This window comes from Cyanistes caeruleus, chromosome 3 (assembly GCF_971803275.1).
Source record: "Cyanistes caeruleus chromosome 3, bCyaCae1.hap1.1, whole genome shotgun sequence".
Classification (NCBI taxonomy): domain Eukaryota; kingdom Metazoa; phylum Chordata; class Aves; order Passeriformes; family Paridae; genus Cyanistes; species Cyanistes caeruleus.
Window position 1 is genome coordinate 96,550,822 of NC_141703.1, and position 19,486 is coordinate 96,570,307.

At 42.9% G+C, this 19,486-nt stretch overlaps 1 protein-coding gene across 4 annotated transcripts in view; it reads left to right on the forward strand.

Annotated features, from left to right (window-relative positions):
- Positions 1–5,468: 5,468 nt before the first annotated feature.
- ALCAM (activated leukocyte cell adhesion molecule) overlaps positions 5,469–19,486 on the forward strand; it is a 114,495-nt gene continuing 100,477 nt past the window's right edge. For 2 of the 4 annotated variants that reach the window (XM_086883209.1, XM_086883211.1), the window contains exon 1: positions 5,469–5,856. In XM_086883209.1, the coding sequence (XP_086739335.1) occupies positions 5,757–5,856 (100 nt within the window). In that variant the 5' untranslated portion in view covers positions 5,469–5,756. The remainder of the gene's footprint in view (positions 5,857–19,486) is intronic. The other 2 variants (XM_086883210.1, XM_086883212.1) reach the window with 2 other exon arrangements.

Genomic DNA, 19,486 nt, shown 5'->3' on the forward strand with positions numbered 1-19,486 from the left:
TCCAAATCTCAGCCACAAGTGACATCAAGGGAACAGATGGGGAACTGCTTCCAGGTGAGGCTGGCAGCATCACCAACTGCACTCCACTGCTTTGTGAACAGCCCCATGGAAAGGCTCCTCAGCCTGAGAAGCAATTTTACAAGCCAGGACTTGGCTGAGCCCTTCTGGGAACTATGTTCTGCACCTCTTGAGACTCAGGAAAGTCCATCCTATACACAGGCAGGCCAACTGTGGGTAAGTGTAAAGAATTGTCTGGATCCATCCAGCAGGGCAGAGAAACTCAGTGACATCCTAATAAATAACATGACACTCTGCTCTTTCTTGCTCCTTCACAGCATGCCAACATTGCAAACCAGGTGTTGCAGAGCTGCTTGCAGGATAGTTCTGGCAGAATGCAACGTGTCTTGTCAAGGATGCTCCTTAGTACAGGAGGCCCATCAGATCCTATATTATTAAGGAATTTTCCTGTTGCAGTCAGGGGCTGTCAAGGACTAGAAAGCACAAACAGTCGAAGAATTTGGTTTCATGGACACTGAGAAAAGGGGAAACAGTCTAATCATTTTAGCAATGCTAATATTATCACTGTTTGTATTATATCCACTTGACTCCTCCAATATATTATCAGTGCTACTCTTTGCAATTATGTATCACACTGGATATTCACAGAAAAAGAATTCTTTGTCCTCAAAAGTGGCTTTTGTAATGAAAAAAAGAGACCTGAAATCTGAAAACTTCTTACTTTTACCTACCTCCAACCTTTATGAAAAAGACAAAGGAAAAGGTAAATGAATCCTCACAAAAGGCAAGTGGGTGGCCAGGAAAGTTGATATGTACTGGTCCAGCCTAAAGAACTGGATTTCTTTTTCTCTTTACGCACTTCTCAATCATCATCATCTAATGTGACTCACCTATTTTGTCCACAAAACCTGCTTATAGTCTAAAGACTTTATTTTCTTCATTTTTGTTTTTAAGATAGATTACAAACTTTTAAAGATAACCAGCTATTCCAAAAACTCTTTATTCTCAGGTTCCAATTTTATTTTATGAAAATTTCATCTCAGCTGAAAGCATTCTGTTTTGTATTTAATACAAATGTAGTATTGTTTTAATGAATGTTTGTACAGTACTGGTCCTTTAGTTAAACTATGTAAAAAACAGGTGCACTGGACATTGGTAATAGAAGATAAGTTTGTTTCAGGAGCCTAATTGCTATACTGCTTACTGTAATAACACTGGCAGGCATTTGCTAATGTTCTTGAGTAGTATGATTTTTGCAGTGAAGAAATACTGAAAATGCTGCTTCCAGTTATTCTTACTGTAATTTGTCAAGGCTTTTTTATTTATTCCAAATATATGGGACTTGTTTACTTAGGTCAAAGACAGCCAAATTTGCAAACATCTGCAGAAACCCCAATTAAGTAGGTTTTCTTCTTTGCTGCTATTGGTCACAGTTTGTTTTTATGCCAGCTCTGGTTCTTGACCATTTATGTATGACATCTATGTGTCCTGCATGTTCTGTTTGAAATAGTTTACAACCAAGAGACACTTGACCACGTACAGCTGATCCACTTCAGAAAGACTTGGCTGCCCGTTGTCCTCATGTGCCAATACTGAGCAATGCAAAACATTTTCTGACAGATATGAGTACTCATCTACCACAGCTTGTAGTGCAATCAAGCAAAATCAGTGAAAGACTGTGCTTGACTTCAACGTGCTTTCACTCAGATTTGCAGAGCCTGGTGTTTAAAGGTATTCAAGGTGCATAAGGGGGCTGGAAGCACCTTGTGGATTTCTCAAGAGTTATAAAACATGAGCCAAGTCCCAGATGATTCACTAAAAATTCCTGTGGCTGTGTTGTAACCGGCAGTATGGATTACATATATGATTAACCCTTGGTGTAAGATAATGTTGAATCACGTTTTAACTCAAATGACAATAATCTATACACAATCAGAGCTCTTCTGAATTGACACCTTTACCCCAGCAGCATCTAGCCAAACAACCAGAATCAGATTTGCAGAAACACAGGGGTGGACATCACATCCAATGCTTGTCTTACAATTCAGTGGCAGTTTCAACAACAGGACCCTACTTTTCAGGCTGTATTTTGGGTGCTGAGCCAAACCAGCCCTCAAAGTTTCCTTGGAACAATATTAATTGTCATCCACTTACTATTAACAATAGATTAAATTATCAGGAGCATGGCGCTCTCTTAAACACTACTCTCTGCTATTCTTGCTAGAAATTACCTTCCAAAGTGTTTTATGCATCTGTTGTAAAAGAGAAATGACATTTCAGCTTAACAAAAACTCTTTATTATGCACAACCATTATTAATGGATTACACTTTTAATCCACTTTGTCACATAAATAGAAAATCTACGGTTTGATAGGATTAAGCATTTAACAAAGTATTATTATTATTATTATTATTATTATTATTATTGCTTTTCAAAAACAGTTATTTTCTACAGAATTTTTTTTGTACTAGTAAGTGCTTTAACTTCTTCAAAATAAATGTTTATTTTGGACTTTAAAGGCAGGCAGTTGCTGCTTTCCCAACAGATCAGTGCCTCACTCATGCTCCCATTAAATTCAATAGGAAGAGGAGCATGGCCCAAGAAAATAATCTGTAGGAAAAAAAATCTATGCTGTATCAACCTAATAGACATTAAAAGAATTAATTATAAGTCTCAGAAATGAGGATAGTCGAACTGACATAGCATATAAAGATATCTTTAATAATTATCTTAACAATTGCTAATCACATTTAGAATCCTGTAAAGTTATCAAAACACTTAAGTAATCTGAGCTTGAGATGTTTTCTATTTACTCTGAATTCAAAGAGCTCCTTTCATGTGAAAGGTAGAAACAGCTTTGAAGATAAATGACAAAGGAGTGAGGGAAACCCTAAAGAAATCATACTTCTGATTAAAGTATTATGTCCTAAATGTAATTTCCCACATTTCTCCTATTCCTTACAGACTTCAAGCAACACATTCAGAGCAAGATAGTCCTCAAATAATTTTTCTCAATACTATCTTGAGCATAAATTCTAAAATTACCCTATATGTTTTAACTGCCTTATATATGTAGTTCTATAGTTTGCCTTTTAGTCTCTGAACTGTGCCATTGGAAATTATTTACAATATTCAGAAAGATTTCCTCATCCCTTCTCCCAGTGAGAGAGAACATATACTATTCATTATGTTGATGCAAATGAGGCAGCAGTTAATCATCTGCTTTGAAAACAAGGTACTTGGGCATTATTTAATTCCCTAAACCAGCAAACCATGTGTTTGCATTTATACAAATTGATCTCGCTATTGCCATGTTGGAAAAAAAAAAAGCAAACATGAACTAAATGCAGAGTGCATTCTGGCCTATAAGCCTTTTTCTATATTTATTTGCACTCAGATAATTTTTAGAGTCAGCCTTTTATGTCTTTTTTTTCTGAGCCCAAATTTTACTCAATTCTACAAGCTTGCTCATATCAATGAAGAAGGCAGGAATAGGCCCTTAATTTGTAATGGAGCCCAAGCTGCTGCAAAATCAGCACATACTACTAAAAACTCTAGAAATTAAAAAAATAAAAAATGAAGTAGAAACAAAAGTTTGAACTCTGTTAGATGGGCATCTCAGTGCAATTCCATAGAAAGTCTCTCTCAAGATTTTGAGGTACTCTCCAGGTCTGACAGCAAGAGAAATATTATATATCCCTACTAATGATTACCCTACAACTTCTAAACTTGCAAGAAAATAAAATACTGAAAGGGAAATACTAATTTGCTTCAACAGGAAAACAAAAAGATTATTGATCTTAAAAGTAACATTTTTTAATCTGCTTAGTAATACACCCATAAAGAGAAATCTGCTGAGAAAACAAAGGATGACAGAGCTCTGCTGAGCAGTAAGCCTAGAAAGTAAAGTATTTTTAAAACTGATTGCAAGGCGTGCCTTACACAATATGAAAGATAATAATAATAATAATGTGGAAGAACAGAAGGACTTTTTGAAGTGAAGACAATGCTTTAGACTTGAAGTTCTAAAAGCCAAATATCCTTACCCTGCTTTACAGAAAGCACAAAAAAGTACTGTCTTTTTCTAAACCTACTTTGATTCACTGTAATGTTTAAGTATTTTTAGTTGTTAGCCATCAAGAAAATTGTTTTGAAAATAGCACAAAAGACTGGCTAAGTTTGTATTTAATTTTCTGGAGTTTTGGGGAAGTTCCCGTCAAAGAATTCAAATCATCACATGGTGAAGTAAGATAGAGCACCTGACATTTCAGATTTCACTACTAGGAAGTCCCTCTGGAGAGACCAAACCATGTGCATTATTCATATTTCAGATTTTGGACATCAGGTTTACTTCACATGACAGCGTGGGCTACATATTGATCACATAGAACTGTTAGCTGAGAAACTTGCTGTGCTGCTTCAGCGTGCTTATTTCCTTCCCTCCCAGTGAAACAGCACTGCTTACTGAAACCGAAACGGGGGGAGAATAGAGCACTGTGCATGAAAGCGCTGCTTCTGGATTACATTACTTTGATGAGGAATCTTTTTGACCTTTAGGGCAGCCGACTTCCACAAGTGACGAAAGATCCCTCTTCACCCTGCAGTGCATTTCTTCATGCAACTAGAGTGTTGTGAGCTCCCTGTCTTTTATCCAATACTCTGCTATATCGATTAAAGCAGATTAAACTGATCGCTATTATCTCTTTTTTTTTTTTTTGCCTTTTTTTTTTTGCCTTTTTTTTTTTTTTTAATAATTTTGGCTCGGAGGAGGCACCATCACATTTCTATACACACAACAGAACGGGCATTACCATTATTATTTTATTATTTTTTGTTTAGCTTTGGATCTGCAGTACTCGTAACCAACACGAATCCTGAACACAGCACCAGAAAACAGCCCAAGCGACGAGCAGAGGCAAGGCAGGGGTAGGTGAAGGGGTGATCGGCTTGTCCCTCATGCCCGCCAGCCCCGGCCCCCTCGCCTTCACAGCGCCGCCCCGGAGGCAGCGGCGCATCCCGGGGCAGGGCAGGCACATCCCGGGGCAGGGCAGGCACATCCCGGGGCACGGCAGGCACATCCCGGGGCAGGGCAGGCGCATCCCGGGGCAGGGCAGGCACATCCCGGGGCACGGCAGGCACATCCCGGGGCACGGCAGGCACATCCCGGGGCACGGCAGGCGCATCCCGGGGCACGGCAGGCACATCCCGGGGCTGGGGAGGCACATCCCGGGCGGCCGAGGTGGCACATCTCGGGGCAGGACAGGCACATCCCACGGCATAGAAGGCACATCCCGGGCGGCAGAGGAGGCAGCAGGCGGCGGGGGCTGCCCGCGGGGCTCCCCCCGCCTGTGTGCTGTGTGCCGTGTGCCGTGTGCCGTGTGCCGGGAGGGGCGGGGGCTCGGGGGCCGGGCCAGCCCAGCCGCCGCCGCCGCCCGGCTCCGCCTCTCCCGCCGCAGCGCTCAGTCCTGGAGCGCCGCTCGGCTGCCAGAAGGAAGCCGCCACCTGCTCCGGTGCGGAGTCGCTCCTCGCCGTGTGCCGAGAGGGAGAGCAGCCGCCCCGCCGCCCGCGCCCGGGAAGTTACCGCCGCTCCCGCCGCCGGGGGAAAGCCTCCTCTGCTTCTTCCCGGCCTCGACGAGGGAGAAGTCTCCGCCGCGCCCCGGTGCGAGAGGGAAGAGCCCCCCGCGGGCGCGCCGCCCCGCTCCGCCGCCGCCTCCCGGTCCCGCCGCGGGCAGGCGGGATGATGGAGCCTCCCGCCGCCGCCGCCTGCGCCTCCTGCCGCCGCCGCCCGCTGCCGCCCCTGCTCTGCCTCCTGCTCGCGGCGCTCTGCCTGCCCCCAGGTGAGCGCCCGGCCGCGGGAAGCGCCGTCCCGGCCGCCCGTAACTTGGCGGAGGGGAGGCCGGGGCGCAGGTGACGGTGCTCCCCCCGCCGCTCCCCGGAGCGCCCCAGCACCTACCCCGGGCTCCCTGCTCGCCGGGGGTCGCTCCCGAGCGGTGGTGCCCGCCGCATCCCGCTGCGCTTCTGGAGGAGAGCGCTCCTCTCCTGCCCTCCGAGGGTGCGCCGGCTGGTGCTCCTGCGGGAAAGGCAGGGGCTGCCCCAGCGGGGAGGGGGACCGAGAAACGCCGGTCTCGTCTGTCCCCGTGGGAAGCGGCGGTGGGGTCTCTCCGGGGCGTTGTCAGCGGCCCCCGGGCAGCGCTGTCCCCGCGGGAGCGGCAGCCGAGCCCCGGTGCGGTGCCGCTTCCACTTGCAGGCTGAGCGGCACGTCTGCGCAGCGAGCCGCCTGCAACTTGGGCGCTTCGGCCGCTTCTCCCCTCCGCCCCTCCAGTGCCGCCCGTGGCCTTGCCGGGAGCCCGGGGGACCGGCGGCCTGGCGCCGCTTTCCGCTGCCGGCCGGAGCCCGGGGAGCGCGGCGGGGCAGCCCCGCTGTCGGTGCCCGGCCCGCGGGGGCAGCGCTGCGTGCCTCAGGCTGCTCCGGCGGATCCGGGTCGCGTGGGGAACTTCGCTTCCCCTCCCCGCCCCGTAAAAGCCTCGCTCCTGAGCGAGGCGCTGGGGAAGTAGGAAGGCGCGGAGAGTGCTAAACATCGTAATTGTTCTGGGAATATTTTGGCTATGAGGTGTTTGTAGGCTTTGTTTTGTAAATATTGAGCGTGAAAGTGAAGTCTGAGGGAAAAGCTGTGAAGTGAGGAGTTCTGCATTCAGCGCGGGGACCGTCTCATTATTCTTGTAGAAAGAGCGTCAGCCTGTGGTAAAATTTTGTATTGCTTTAAGGAATGGCTTTGCCTCTGTGTGCCTTTGCAACAACGGAGGCTTTGCAGAAGTGTTGGAGCCGCTGGTGGTTTTTCATTCCTGGCCTCTGCCGGGTTGTTACGTGCTCTCCACTTAACCATTTACGGCCAGCAAGGGTTGGCGAAATGGAAGAGGAGAGCAGACGTTTTTCACTAGCTGCATTTATGCTTGTGTTTTACCAGCTCCAAGTAGGAAACTAGCTACAACAGTAAAGCAGTAAAGCAAGGCTGCTGGATCTGTAGTTTCAAACAGAAGAGTGAAAAAGCTCCAGACGAAATCAGCAGCAATATTGGAGCCGTAAGCAGTGTGTCAGGCTGTGCTGCTAGGCTTTTGCTGTGGCAAGTACAGGGTATAGTCACTGTCGGACATAATAAATACCAGTCCCGGTGGCAGAGCTTACAAAGAATACTGGTTGCTGTGATGCACTGTAAGTCTTCAGGAAAGATTGTTCATTTTAGGAAATCTTGAAGGCATGTGGATTATCAGAGGGATAAGCACCTCAGCTTCTAAGAAGCAGGACTTGGCCCCTGTGGAGAGATTTAGCTTAGTAAATACAAAACTGTCTTGGTGATTGTGAGACTGTCCACATTTTCCATTTGAAGAAAACGTGAAACCATAAAATATTTTATCTCAAAGGTTGTGTTGATGGAGCTGTATAAAAAGATGGCACTTGACTACTTATGATCTTAATAGGTTGTCAGCAAAGCCATTTAACTTGTTCTTTCTGCTCTTCACTCCTTCCTTGCCCCCTCAAGGAGAAGCCCAGGCTAACTGTAAGGAACTACATGTGGGGAGAAACCAGCCCCTCCTCATCTTAGAAACTTTCCCTGCAGTACTGGAAATGCCCGGAAAGCCCAGTAGTAGATTTAAACCTCTATCTCTATGTTTATTCTGAGGAATATAAAAGATACTTAGATACAAAATTACCTATAAAAAGGTCTTGATGTTGCTGTAGCTTTACTGGTTCTTCCCCCTTGCTATCTCAGCTATTTTAGATGATAGTTTGCTATCATCTAAATAAATTACGGATGTATTACTGTACCATGGTGCTCGGCTTTTGGGAGTTCCATTTGAGCTTCGGATGTGGAAAGCAATAGCTGAGCTATTAATAGTATATTAAAAGTTTATATCCTCAATTGTAAGTATCTCTGGCAACATTCAAGACAGACTGGAGATCCTTATGAGAAAACTTGATTTTGTTTCTCCACAGAATGAACTGCCTAGAAAGATACCCATCTTTAAAATAGAGAGAGGCTCCAAGTACATGTTTGGCACTAAGAGACTGACTCGAGGTCAGACTAAGTGAGAACACCGATTATAATCTCATACATCTCTAGAGGAAATGGCTGTGTGTGAAAAGAAAGTCAACTCTTAATCAGGAGCTAATCATGATCTTTTCCCCTTCCCCTAACAATGAAACTCTTAGTCTCTCATTTTATTACTGGACTTGTTACATATTGCCAGTATTGCCTAAGCCTAGTGAGCCGGAAACGTGTGATCTTATTCACGACACTCATTGTGTTCTCACTCCTGACTGCGATTTTCCCCTGGTGTATCTGGTGTGACTTTGAGCTAGGGAAACTGGATTTCTGTATTAAGATCTGGAGTTCACATGGGTTTTCTGAAACTGAAGTCAGAAAGCATCTGCACCACGTGTATATGCTTCAGCGTGCCATGTATTTGTGGTCCAATAGAATAAGCAAGGTAACAAACCAGACTGATTCCTAAATGAGTTTTAATTGTTAGATTGATTACTTTGGGAAGCTTTTTATGTATTTAGAGATTTTTTTTTTCTTTTTTGGTCTGAAAGTCTTCCAACATAAACTACTTTTCTTGTGCTCTCCCCTCTACTGTTGGGTTTGTAGCACTGAGAAGGCAGAGGGCAACAACAGAAATCATCCAGGTTGTAAATCCTTTCAATTTCAGCCAGCTGATTTTTTATTGAAGAGAATATATGTTGTTATGTTCATTAAATAAATATATGTCACAAGTCATATTTAATTTCAAGATATTTTATTTTCTCCTTCCAACCTGTGTCAGAGTAATCCCCTGTCTTGTACTACTATCCATTCTCCTTCCTAAAGGAACCTGTGTTGTTAAAATTATTTGCCCTGGGTTTGTATATTGTCTTCTTTGTGGCAGAATTCCTTTGATTTACTTCCAGCACAAATTTTTGAGGAACAGGATCTCTAAATATTTATGCAAGATGATAGATAAAGGGGAAAATAAAATAGTGTGGTTTACATAGTGCAAATTACATCTGTGTGAGCTGGATAAAACTGTGTTCTCTATTTTCTTGCATATATTTTGCTTACACAGTGAGGTTTATAGTCTTTAGATGTAAGAGTCACTCAGAGTTCTCTGAGTGCAGATTTCTCACTGCAGATTTCCATGGTGTTATACCTGATTCCATATGAGTTCCTTCTAAGGTGTATGAAAACAAACATTTCTGCAGCAGCAATAGCTTTAATATATTGGCTGCTCATACCATGTCACACCATCATGGACTTTTTCAGGTTCCTACCAGAGGACTTTGTGGAGAGTATTTTTTGGCCAGTGATTTTGGACTTCTTGGGTGAAATAAGAGCAGGCTGCTAGTAGGAAACAGACTACAAAGGAGCCACACCTCTCTGTATGCGCTTTGAGCCTAGTAACAGACTAGTAACTGAATGTGCTTGTTTTATAGGAGCTGTAATTTGCTCTCCTAACACTAGATTATCAATATTCAGTCTTCCCTTCCTTGTGATCTGTACTCCGTGACCATAACATGATGATTGCAGATAAGCTGGCTTGAGGTCTGGTCTCCAGTGGTTGTCTCACACACAGAAGTTTTGTGGCTTTTTAATACTACCATGCTGATTGTTGAAACTGCTTTCACACATCTCTAATAGAATTGTGTCATAGTATGGTCTTGCTTAGTTCTGCCAGCTCTGATAGGAGGCTAGACTTTATATATTTATTTTTACAATACCTAAAACCCCATAATCTTCAGACTCCCTCTTCAGTGCTACTCAAGGTTCCTCTGGGTTGGCTGGTGTGCAGCTTTTTCCTCTGGTAATACAGTAATTTTTTATTAAAAAATGTGTATAAACTGCAAGGCCACATTTGTAAGAGAATTGAGGACCTGTTGCAATATTCTGGTTTCTCTGTCTTCAAGAAAAATAGTTATGCTTCCATGCACTGGTGCTCAAATGAGAGACTCTTAAAGAACTGTAAATGCTGTAGGGTGATAATTAGAAATGACTCAAGCAGAACGTGATTTTTCCAGGAAAACCTGAATATTAACAACTCCCTTATCATTAACTTGATATGAAATGGTTGAGTGTTATCTTCCCAGAAGACTTTGACCTACATGTTCTTTATCTTGGTATATTTTCTTTAATGGGAACAGGATGAATATTGAGGAGGCTGTACATTTCTGCCTTTAATATGCTAGAAAATGAATCTCATCATTTAGAGAGGAGATTCTATTCTTGTGCATACACCTTGTATTCTGACAGTCCAGTACTGGCAGTGATCAGATTAAGTTTTTTCCTTTTTTTTTTTTTTCCTTTCCTTTTTCCCCCAGTGTGTTTTATTGAGGATGGCTTGAATCACAATCCTGTACCAGTGGATGTTAATCCGCTGCACCGAAGTGTTGACTCTTTTGAGGAATTTCTGCCTAGCTTAAGGTCAAATTGCATTTGTTACCATGCATATACGTCTCCTGAAAGGCAAATAAATATTTGCTTATTAAAACACTGCTGCTTCTACTGATCTAGTATTTTTATTGTTAATAATAATTATGTTTCTCTGGAAGGTAAAAAATGGGAGAAAGTGATGCCATAGTGTAGAGAGCAAGACAGAGCACCTGCAGCTTCAGGGTATGATTTTTAGAGGTTATCAGGGGTTAGAAGAGTTCTGTAATGTTTGGGTAGAAAGCATTTGAAGTGCTTTAAACAGCAATGGAATACTAATCTGTTCCCTTAATATGAAGTAAAAAGTGCAATTGGTGATTTAATGAGTGCTTCAGCAGTCTGTATATCCAGATATTAATTTTTACTCTGTACAGTTAACCCCTGCTGTGAAGAAAAACTTTGAAAGTTCAAACTGCATTTGTGTGTTGTGTTTTGTGCTGTGGTAGCACCATCTGTAGTATGACCTGGCATCATTCATCATGGGTTTTGGTTACAGCAGTTTTGGACTTGAGGGAAAAACTCTCAGACAGCAGCCAAGGATAGCAGAGTCCCCAGGGCTGGAGCCCTGGCAGGCGGTGACATTTTGGCATGTGTCATGGGCTCTGTGTGGTGGCTGTCCCCTTCCCTTAGCTGTCTCTTGCACATAGTGTACATGACGGGTCCCAGCTGCCCAGGCTGGAGGGTTTTGGGTTTTTATTGGAACATCAATTCTGACCACAGTTGGCATCTTTTAAATTTTGAAGAGATATTGGCAGCTAATTCAATAGAGGGAGCTCCTCTACCTTACTGTTAGAGGCAGCGTGTCTCAGCCAGACCTCTGGCTTCAGCCAGAAAGTTACATTAAAAGTCTTTGTTTCTTCAGTGTTTTTGTAGTGCTAGGCTTTGTCACTGAAAGCATCTTACTTTCAATCACAGGCTTCCTGTTGCATGAAGGGGAAGGAAGGACAAATCCAAATCACGTAATAGGCAAACCCAAAAAGATGACTCAATTAGAGATACTTCTCTTTTGCTGCGAGGCTTTGGGTGTTTCAGATGAATACACTACAGAATCAGGCTTTTAAGTGACGCTTTCTTGCCTAGGGAGGCAGGTGGTGAGATTCATGGGGAAGCCCAAAAAAGAATTAGAATAAATAGAGGGTATTTCCAGGGATTGAATGGGCCAAGAGTGGTGTGGCATGAAGTAGGATACAAACAGAACAAGGAAATGCTGATGCCACGCTTACTGCTGGGGTGAGAGAAAACTAGGAACTTCCAGTAAAATGTTAGGTAGGACACTTGTTTAAAAAATATCTCTTTTTTCAGTAAGTTCTTTTAGGATCTGGTTTTTAATTTTTAAGGAAAAGTGGAATATGTATGCCATTCTGTAAACATGGTCATTGTGAAAGAACCCAGTTTAGGTGTATGCTTTTAACCCATTCCACGTCTTTAACAGAAAAGCATACACACAGAAAGCTGATAACTGCTCTGTAAACGTGGGACTTTATATTTTTCTTGACTACTTACATTTTTAAAATTGTATTTCTTATCAGATGGTTTTGAAACTAATTATGAAGTCCCAATAAAGAACAGCACTTCTAAAAAAAAATATTCTTTGAGTCACCTTCAAGTAAGCTGGTAATGAACTCAGCATTATTCTTCAGATGAATCCCAGACAAATGCCCTTTATAATTTTGCTTGCTGCAGAAGTTGCATTTTTTTAATCCATTTTTCTCCAATTTAACTAAAGAAAATAACCATAGATGTTGGAGAACAAAACAGATGTCACTTGTGTACAGCTTGATTTAAGTGTGGCATTTTATATACAACTGACTCATTTCATGGTTTTGTTGTTTGATTTTTTTAATGTGAATTTTTGGTGAGGTGTGTTTGGGGTTTGTTTCAGTTTTTTTCTTCACTTGTTATTGTTACAAAGTGCAACAATTTATTTTTTGAGAACTCACTGTTGAGCTGAGTGAGTTTTTCATGCTGACCAGGAAGAATTCCTCAGGCTCCTATTTTAGAGGGTTGGCACAGTCTATCTCTGGGTTGGAATGGTAAATGTTCCCTTAAGAGTCTATAACTGGATATCTTACAGAGAATACATGGCTTGAAAAATTGAAGGCAACTATGAGAGCTCAAAATTATTTGTAAGATGCTGTTTCTTTTAATTGCAGCTTCTGAATTATTTTTCTGCTGATGAGATATCTGGAGTATTAATCTATGCATTTTTCCCTTTCTGCGTGGAATTTTATTTTGTGAAATGTACAAAGCAGCATGTGTTTAGCAAAGTGAATTCCGTGACTCATCCAGATGAAATCATGGTTTGTTGGATTATTCTACTTGTTCTGGAGAGTATAGATGAACTCAGTGGCCTTTACCTACCAAACCACACATGGAACAGGAAAAGGACAAATGGCATGTTCAGGCAGGATTGCAGGGAAATTGCAGTGTAGCCATGTAACTTCAGAAGAGAGAAAAATGCTGAATCAATTTTTTCATTCTTGATACAGCACATCATATGCTTGCATATGGAGAGGATGACAGAACATGTATTATTTTAAAATCTACACAGTGACACCCCAGTATAGGATTTGCTTTCTAAAACTGGGGAAGGTGAAAATTTCTGACACTTGACAGCAGTGCCCTGACAACTGGCGATGTAAATCCAGAAAACATTTGCATCTTACGCTTGACAGCTTTAAAGGTTAGTGGGGGGATAATTTTTCAAAATTTAATTCATGACTGAGATTTTTGTCAAGTATTTTTAGTATTACTCTCCAGTTTTCAAACTGCTACACAACTTACTGCTAATTTTGGACCTGGCCTACACACAGAAGCAATAAGAAAATCAGTGTTATGAATGTCCCAGCAGCTTCCAGTTTGAGTGAATTATGTTTCTTACTGTTGTGTTTTTGCACAGACAAGAACTTAGTAATGCAGAGCTTTACGGTTAGTAAAGTAATTATGGTTAGTAATGGAGTCTGTGGTTTGAAACAGTCACCAATATATGAGTAGATAATGACAGCTACTTTGCATTTCATGAATTTATATTTTGCACTTTTTTCCCCCAATATTTCTTCTTTTGTTAAATATTTAAAACTTTCAGAAAATGGTTTACTCCAGTAGTTTAACTCTTGACATGGTTTCTGTAACAGGACTTTTGGAGGGACAACTGTTCCGTAGCTCAGTTTGACCTGGCACGTCACACTGCTGTTGAATGATGCAACATCTTCTGTTTCAGCTTTGAAGTTTAAGTCCTTTACCCTCAAGATTTAACCCCAGTTAATGTGAGGTGCCCCACAGCAGCAAGTTCCAAAGTGTCTATGTGAATCTTGGCGTGTGCTTTCTGGAAGTTCACCTGCAGACTTGGTAAAGGTCAGGTTCTGGTATTTCATCCAGACTCCCTTGTGTCTGTGGGTCATTTCTTGTCACTGTTGGTCGCTTTAAATACCCTGAGGTGTAAAATGCAAAACTTCTGCACAGCTTCTGGGGGCAGCAGGAGGAGATGTCTATCTTTTGAGATAGTGGGAAATAAGTGGTGTGTTGCAAAGGTGACTACGGTGGTTGTAGAGGCAGGTTTACCATTTTTTAGTAGATTCACAGAATAATTTTGGCATCTTCTATGCATCCTAACATGATGTATTGCCTGCTCTGTAAGAAAGCTCTTTCCTTGTCTCAGAAGAGCTTTAAGCCCTTGGTATCTGCAGCCAGAAGGAAGGGAAACTTTCTGACCTGTGTGTAAAATTGTTGGTGTATCAGAGGGGCAAAAAGAGATGCCTTGTGTCTGCCTGAGAGCTGAAGGTATAGGAGCAGGGAAATGAGAATTGTGGGTTTTTTGGAGATCTCATGGGAGTGGGAATGTATCTGGGCATTGAGGCAGGCTGGCAGCACTTTGCAAAGCCTGCTGGTTATCATCATCCTGCAAAGGGGGCTCTGGAGTGCTGCTGCAGCCACCAGGGCAGCACAGCTCAGCCTGAGGAGCTTGGGAGCTCCTCTTGCACAGCATGCAGCTCAAGAGCCCACAGGCTGGAACTCCCTGTAGTGGTGGTCATCTGTAGGTCTGTGGTGGCTGTTTCACTTCTGCTGTGTAAGAGGGGAAAGATCTCTGTTCCTCCCAAGCATGAGAAATTCTTACCTTTTACTTGGGGTGTGCTTACTCTCTGACCTGCAGAGATGCGCCTGCTTACTTCAGAAGCACTTTTCTTCTGCTGGAATGGTGCATGAAGCCCTCTGTGTATCACTTTTTAATCATTATGTCCATCTGCAAGTCCAGCAGTGATAAGGAAAGATGAGCTTCTGCACACCCGGTATACTCACAGTCTGGCTCTCTTTCCATTGCATCAGTGGCACAGGGCATGGAGGAATGAATAACACAGTGTGTTTGTGTAGTGAATGCTGAATGGCTGAGTGTGAGCTGCCAGCAGCTTTATCCAGAAAGAAGTGGGGTGTTGGGAGGAGTGATATTTGCACCCAGAGGAGGAGAGGAAGGTGAATCATTGCTAACTGGAATGCTCAGTCCAGTTTCTTAGATGTGGGAGTAGTTTTGAAGACTGAAGGTGATGGCTCAGTCCAAAAGCTTGTTAATTTTTCCAGGCAGAAGTCATGCATTTTTAACTGTTTCTCGAAATGATTCATTCTTGGTTTTACTTATGGCTACTTCTGAAGACCACATATAAGCTTCACACTGAAAGTTTTGTGTGAATACATATAAAAACTTAACCCTCTTGGTAGGGTGGGATGCCTTGTTTTAGGTGTGGATTCTAATTCACAAAAGTAACATCCATATTGCTTTTACTCGTGTTTCAACTCATTTCTGGTCTTCCCATGAGGCATCATCATCTGTAAACAGCAACAATTGTTCTGGAAGGCTTTTCATCTAAGTGTGAGAGAGCAGAATACTGAGCATGTGGGGACCTTGACTCCTTTTGAGGAAGCTCTCTTCATGCAATAGAGTCAATATTTGTTGTTTTTGGACATACTGTGCAGTCCAGATTTTTTTTCATATTCACAGAAGGAGGCTGGTGGCTGACAGACTGCAAGTTCTGTGACAGTGTGATAAACTCTACATAAAACTTGAGGGGCCCTGTTAATTAAAAATAGAAACTTTAAAGGGAATATTTCAATGAAAACCTTTATTTTTTTGCTAAAACTTTTCATGATGTTTAAAAGGTTTTTTTTAGCTAGCTTTTAAGTCACTTCTAGTTATGTTTTTTTGTATTTTATTTTCCTTCTTTAGACCTGAACTGTTACTCTGTCTTTAGGGACTTTTTTTACTATAAAAGCAAAAGTTTTACTGGGGCTTTATTCCAGGTGTGAGGTTATGACCTAAATCTTCTGTCTGCTAATAAAATGCTAAGCTCTGCAGTTTTCCATTATCTTCCTCAACAGTAACTTAAAAGTTAAACAAAAAAAACCAAACAACAACAACCAAAATAAACCAAACAAAAATAAAAACCAAACCAAAAACAACAAGAAAGACAACCCCAAAAAAGCTAAAACCACCAAAATCCAGAGTTTCTTTAATTCCCTGTGGTCAGGGAGCACTGAGGACTGGATGTGGATTCAGGGTTAGATGGGGTTTTATTGGTTGGTTGTTTTGTTGTTGTTTTTTTTTTTTTTAAATATAATTTAGTGAAAGAGGAACTCGATGAGTGTTTTCTGAAAAATGTGACAGCATATGCCAGACTTTTCAAGCAGTGATATTTGTGGAAGCTGTTGTGAACTGGGACTGACAATGGCTTAGGAGAACCACTTTCCCCTTGGACATGTCAGCACTCTTGGGCTGTTAAGTCAGGGTGGAAGTACTACAGCATGCATTTCATCTGAAAGGATTTGAGTGATCTCTAGAACTTTAGTGGTGGAAAAATTATTTGTGTTTCTTGTGGCATTTGCTTGAGCTATACTCCAAACATAATGGACACTTCGTAGCCTTTGGCTGCTTGCTAATGTTGTAGTTACAACTGCAAGGCTGAGTAATTTTGTATGGTCTACTTCTGCAATGGATGCACATCACAGGTAATTTCTGTTGCCAACAAGCTGTTGGTGAGTCTGGAATGCCTAATCTCATGCAAATTATATTTGCAGATATACCAGGTGAATTGCATGTTGAAGAGCTCTCCCAGTGTCAGGGTGGCTGAACTTTGCCACTCAAGGCTTGGAACAGGGAAATTGTCTTGTGATCAGAACTGGAGCAGCACATGTCCAGGTCAGAAAGCTCAGGGAGGACCAGCTCCTGCCACCATTTGCATCAGGAGTAGCAGCTCCTGTGGGATACTCTCTGTTGCAGGAAGGGACTAGGCTGAGTGTTTTGTGACTGGAGGGAGCCTGACAGTGTCAGCCTGTACCCACCAGCTACTGCTGCAGTCAGGGAGCCTCCGTGTCTGTGATTTAGCCTTGCCTTGAACCCTTGTGTGGGCTTTAACTGTGCCTTCTAGGTGCTGTATTTTGTATATTGCCACATGTGAGCTCTTCTACTGATGATACACGAGTGGAGGTTTAAAATCTTGTACAGTGAGTTGGAAGCTAAAGCTGTTCTTCACTGCCATTTTATTTGGAGGGGAGTCTGAGCCTGACATCTCAAAAATCATAGGAAAGGGAAAAAGATGCAAAGATTATTTGAATTCTTACCCAGCAGTTTTTATTCTTTTGGCAGCTGAAATTTAAGAGAAAAGGTCTAGATTTATAGTTTAAAGAAAGCAAAATAACATAATAGAGGTGGTTTTGATTTATAAATGCCGCTTAAACATCAAAAGATATTTGCGAACATTTCAGGCTGAGAAATAGAAAATACTTTTTTGCTAGCGTATTGTTTGCTTAACTTCACTGTGTCATTAACTAGTGTATGTCTGTGTTCTGTAGGCTTTGCAGAGTGAAGGCTTTAGAGGTGAGAACAATTAAAGCTGGAGTATCTAGGATTGCAACAGCAGCATTTTGGATCTTTGACAGGGTATATTGATGTGCATACTTAAAAGTTCACTTTTCTGCCACTGTTCTGTAAGCAAATATTTATGACTGCAGCCTCTGCAGACTGGAGAGAGAAGTTTGCTGTCAGTAGTGGTGATCAGGCAAAGACACAGATCAGCATCTCTGCGGAGTGACAGACCCAAATTAAGGGCAAAAAACTTCCTTCCAGCATGTTCAACCAGGTATATCTCTTAAGCCTGTGAAAAGAAGTATTATGGCAATATCATGGAAAGAGGCAGGGAAGGATACAGTGTCATTTGGGAAGCTGGGGCAGAAGGGACAGACAGCTTGGGGACAGGAGGAGCTGCAGCCGGCGTGTCCTGTGGGTGAGTTTCTGGAGAACAGCTGAGTCTGAGGGAAGCCCAGCTTTTGGATGTGGCTTGTCACATCCCCTGCTGCTGCAGAGACGGTGGGAGGGGGTGTTTGTGGTGGAGAGCCTGGGGTGGGAGAGCAGGCAGGCTGTGTCAGAGGAGGGAAGCAGAGGGCCCTGGCACAGCTGCCTGGAGCCGGCGTGTGCTGCCTCTGCCCTTGTGCGGGAGGGGGAGGCAAGCCCTAGGCACAGGATTTGGGCTTGCAAGTGAAACAAGTTGTGACAGGAGAGCAGAAAGCGTTCTGGAAAGTGGTGGGGCTGAGGAGAGCCCCTGAACAGAATATTTTGAGGGAGAGGAGCAGGGGAGATCCCAATTTCAAGATAAGCATTGCCTGCCCTGCCCGTCTGTATCTCCATCTGCTCCCCTGGGTTAGACAGTCACATGCTTTCCTTTCACCTGCCTTAATTCAGCAGGATGTTCCCCTGGTAAAGATCATGTTACTGCCATGTCACCCTGTTCCTCTTTTGTCAGCCACGCAGTTCGGTGTTATTTCCTGTCTCAGGAAGCCATCTCTGCTTCCCCACAGGGACTTTGCAGAGCTGACGCATTCTTGCACTGGGCATATGAGGCCTGCGCTCATCGTGCAAGCACCTGGACTAGCACACCCTTTCTAGACAGCCTCACTCTCCACCTAGGGGTCAGGATCGATACACTGAAAAGCTCTTCATACTGATGGTCTTTTTGAGGAGAGGAAAAAGCCCTGAATGTTTTCTTCTAGGCATGGTGAGAGGCTTGGTGTATGAGGTAATGTGCCAGGGAAGGGGTGTATTCGCTGGGTGACCTGAATGTCTGTGCCTGGCCTGTTGGGCCATCAGATGTTCCGTGCACTGACTCACTCCTCACACCGTGGGCATTCGAGATGGGCAAGAAACTCTCACCCCTGGAAGGAAGCAGTCCATGTTGTCACAGTGCATTGTTACCAATTCTGAAGAAATGTTACATTAGGTATTTAATAAGGATATTGTAATAAATATAGATGTATGATCCACTGCCACTGAAATTGCAGCAGTCAACCATTTTAGTGCCCTAAGCCTGTTCACGCTGTGTCTGGGCTGAGGTGGGGGGAATCAGCCTCTGGTAGTTGACATGTGCTGTAAACCTATAACAGAACCTATGCTTAGCCACAAAATCCAGAAATTAATCTAACACAATAGTTTCGGGCTGTGATCCAGCATGTGTTTGAACACCCAGCTTTGAAATTATTAGAGTATTTAAACAGATTCTTAAGGACCTATTTTTTAGGATAGAGATAGGGCCCATGCACAGGGGCCAGGGAGGGATACAGTAAACCGTAAGTGATGGTGTAGAGGCTGTTAAGATGCTGGATACTGTCTGTGAATCATAATATCTTTCTGTTCCTTGCAGAGCATGTTGAGCTATCATGACTTGCAGAGAAGTAGTTTAGGTAGGGGATTGATCTAGTTCAGTATTCCCAAGTCTGATGCAAGTTCACGTCTTTGGCTGACTTTTTAAAGCCTCCGTTTTTAAATTGCACACACACGGTTTTCCCATCTATAAAATATAATATATGAGAATGGATATATATATATATATTTTTTTTTGTGCCTGTCAGCAGGGAATGGGCAGCTTACTAAGCTTTCCTGAGTATAATTTTAAATGGAGAAAATGCTTCTATATAAACTGAGATTATCTCATCACAATATTTTTATGATAGTTAATTAAAATGTGAGAAAA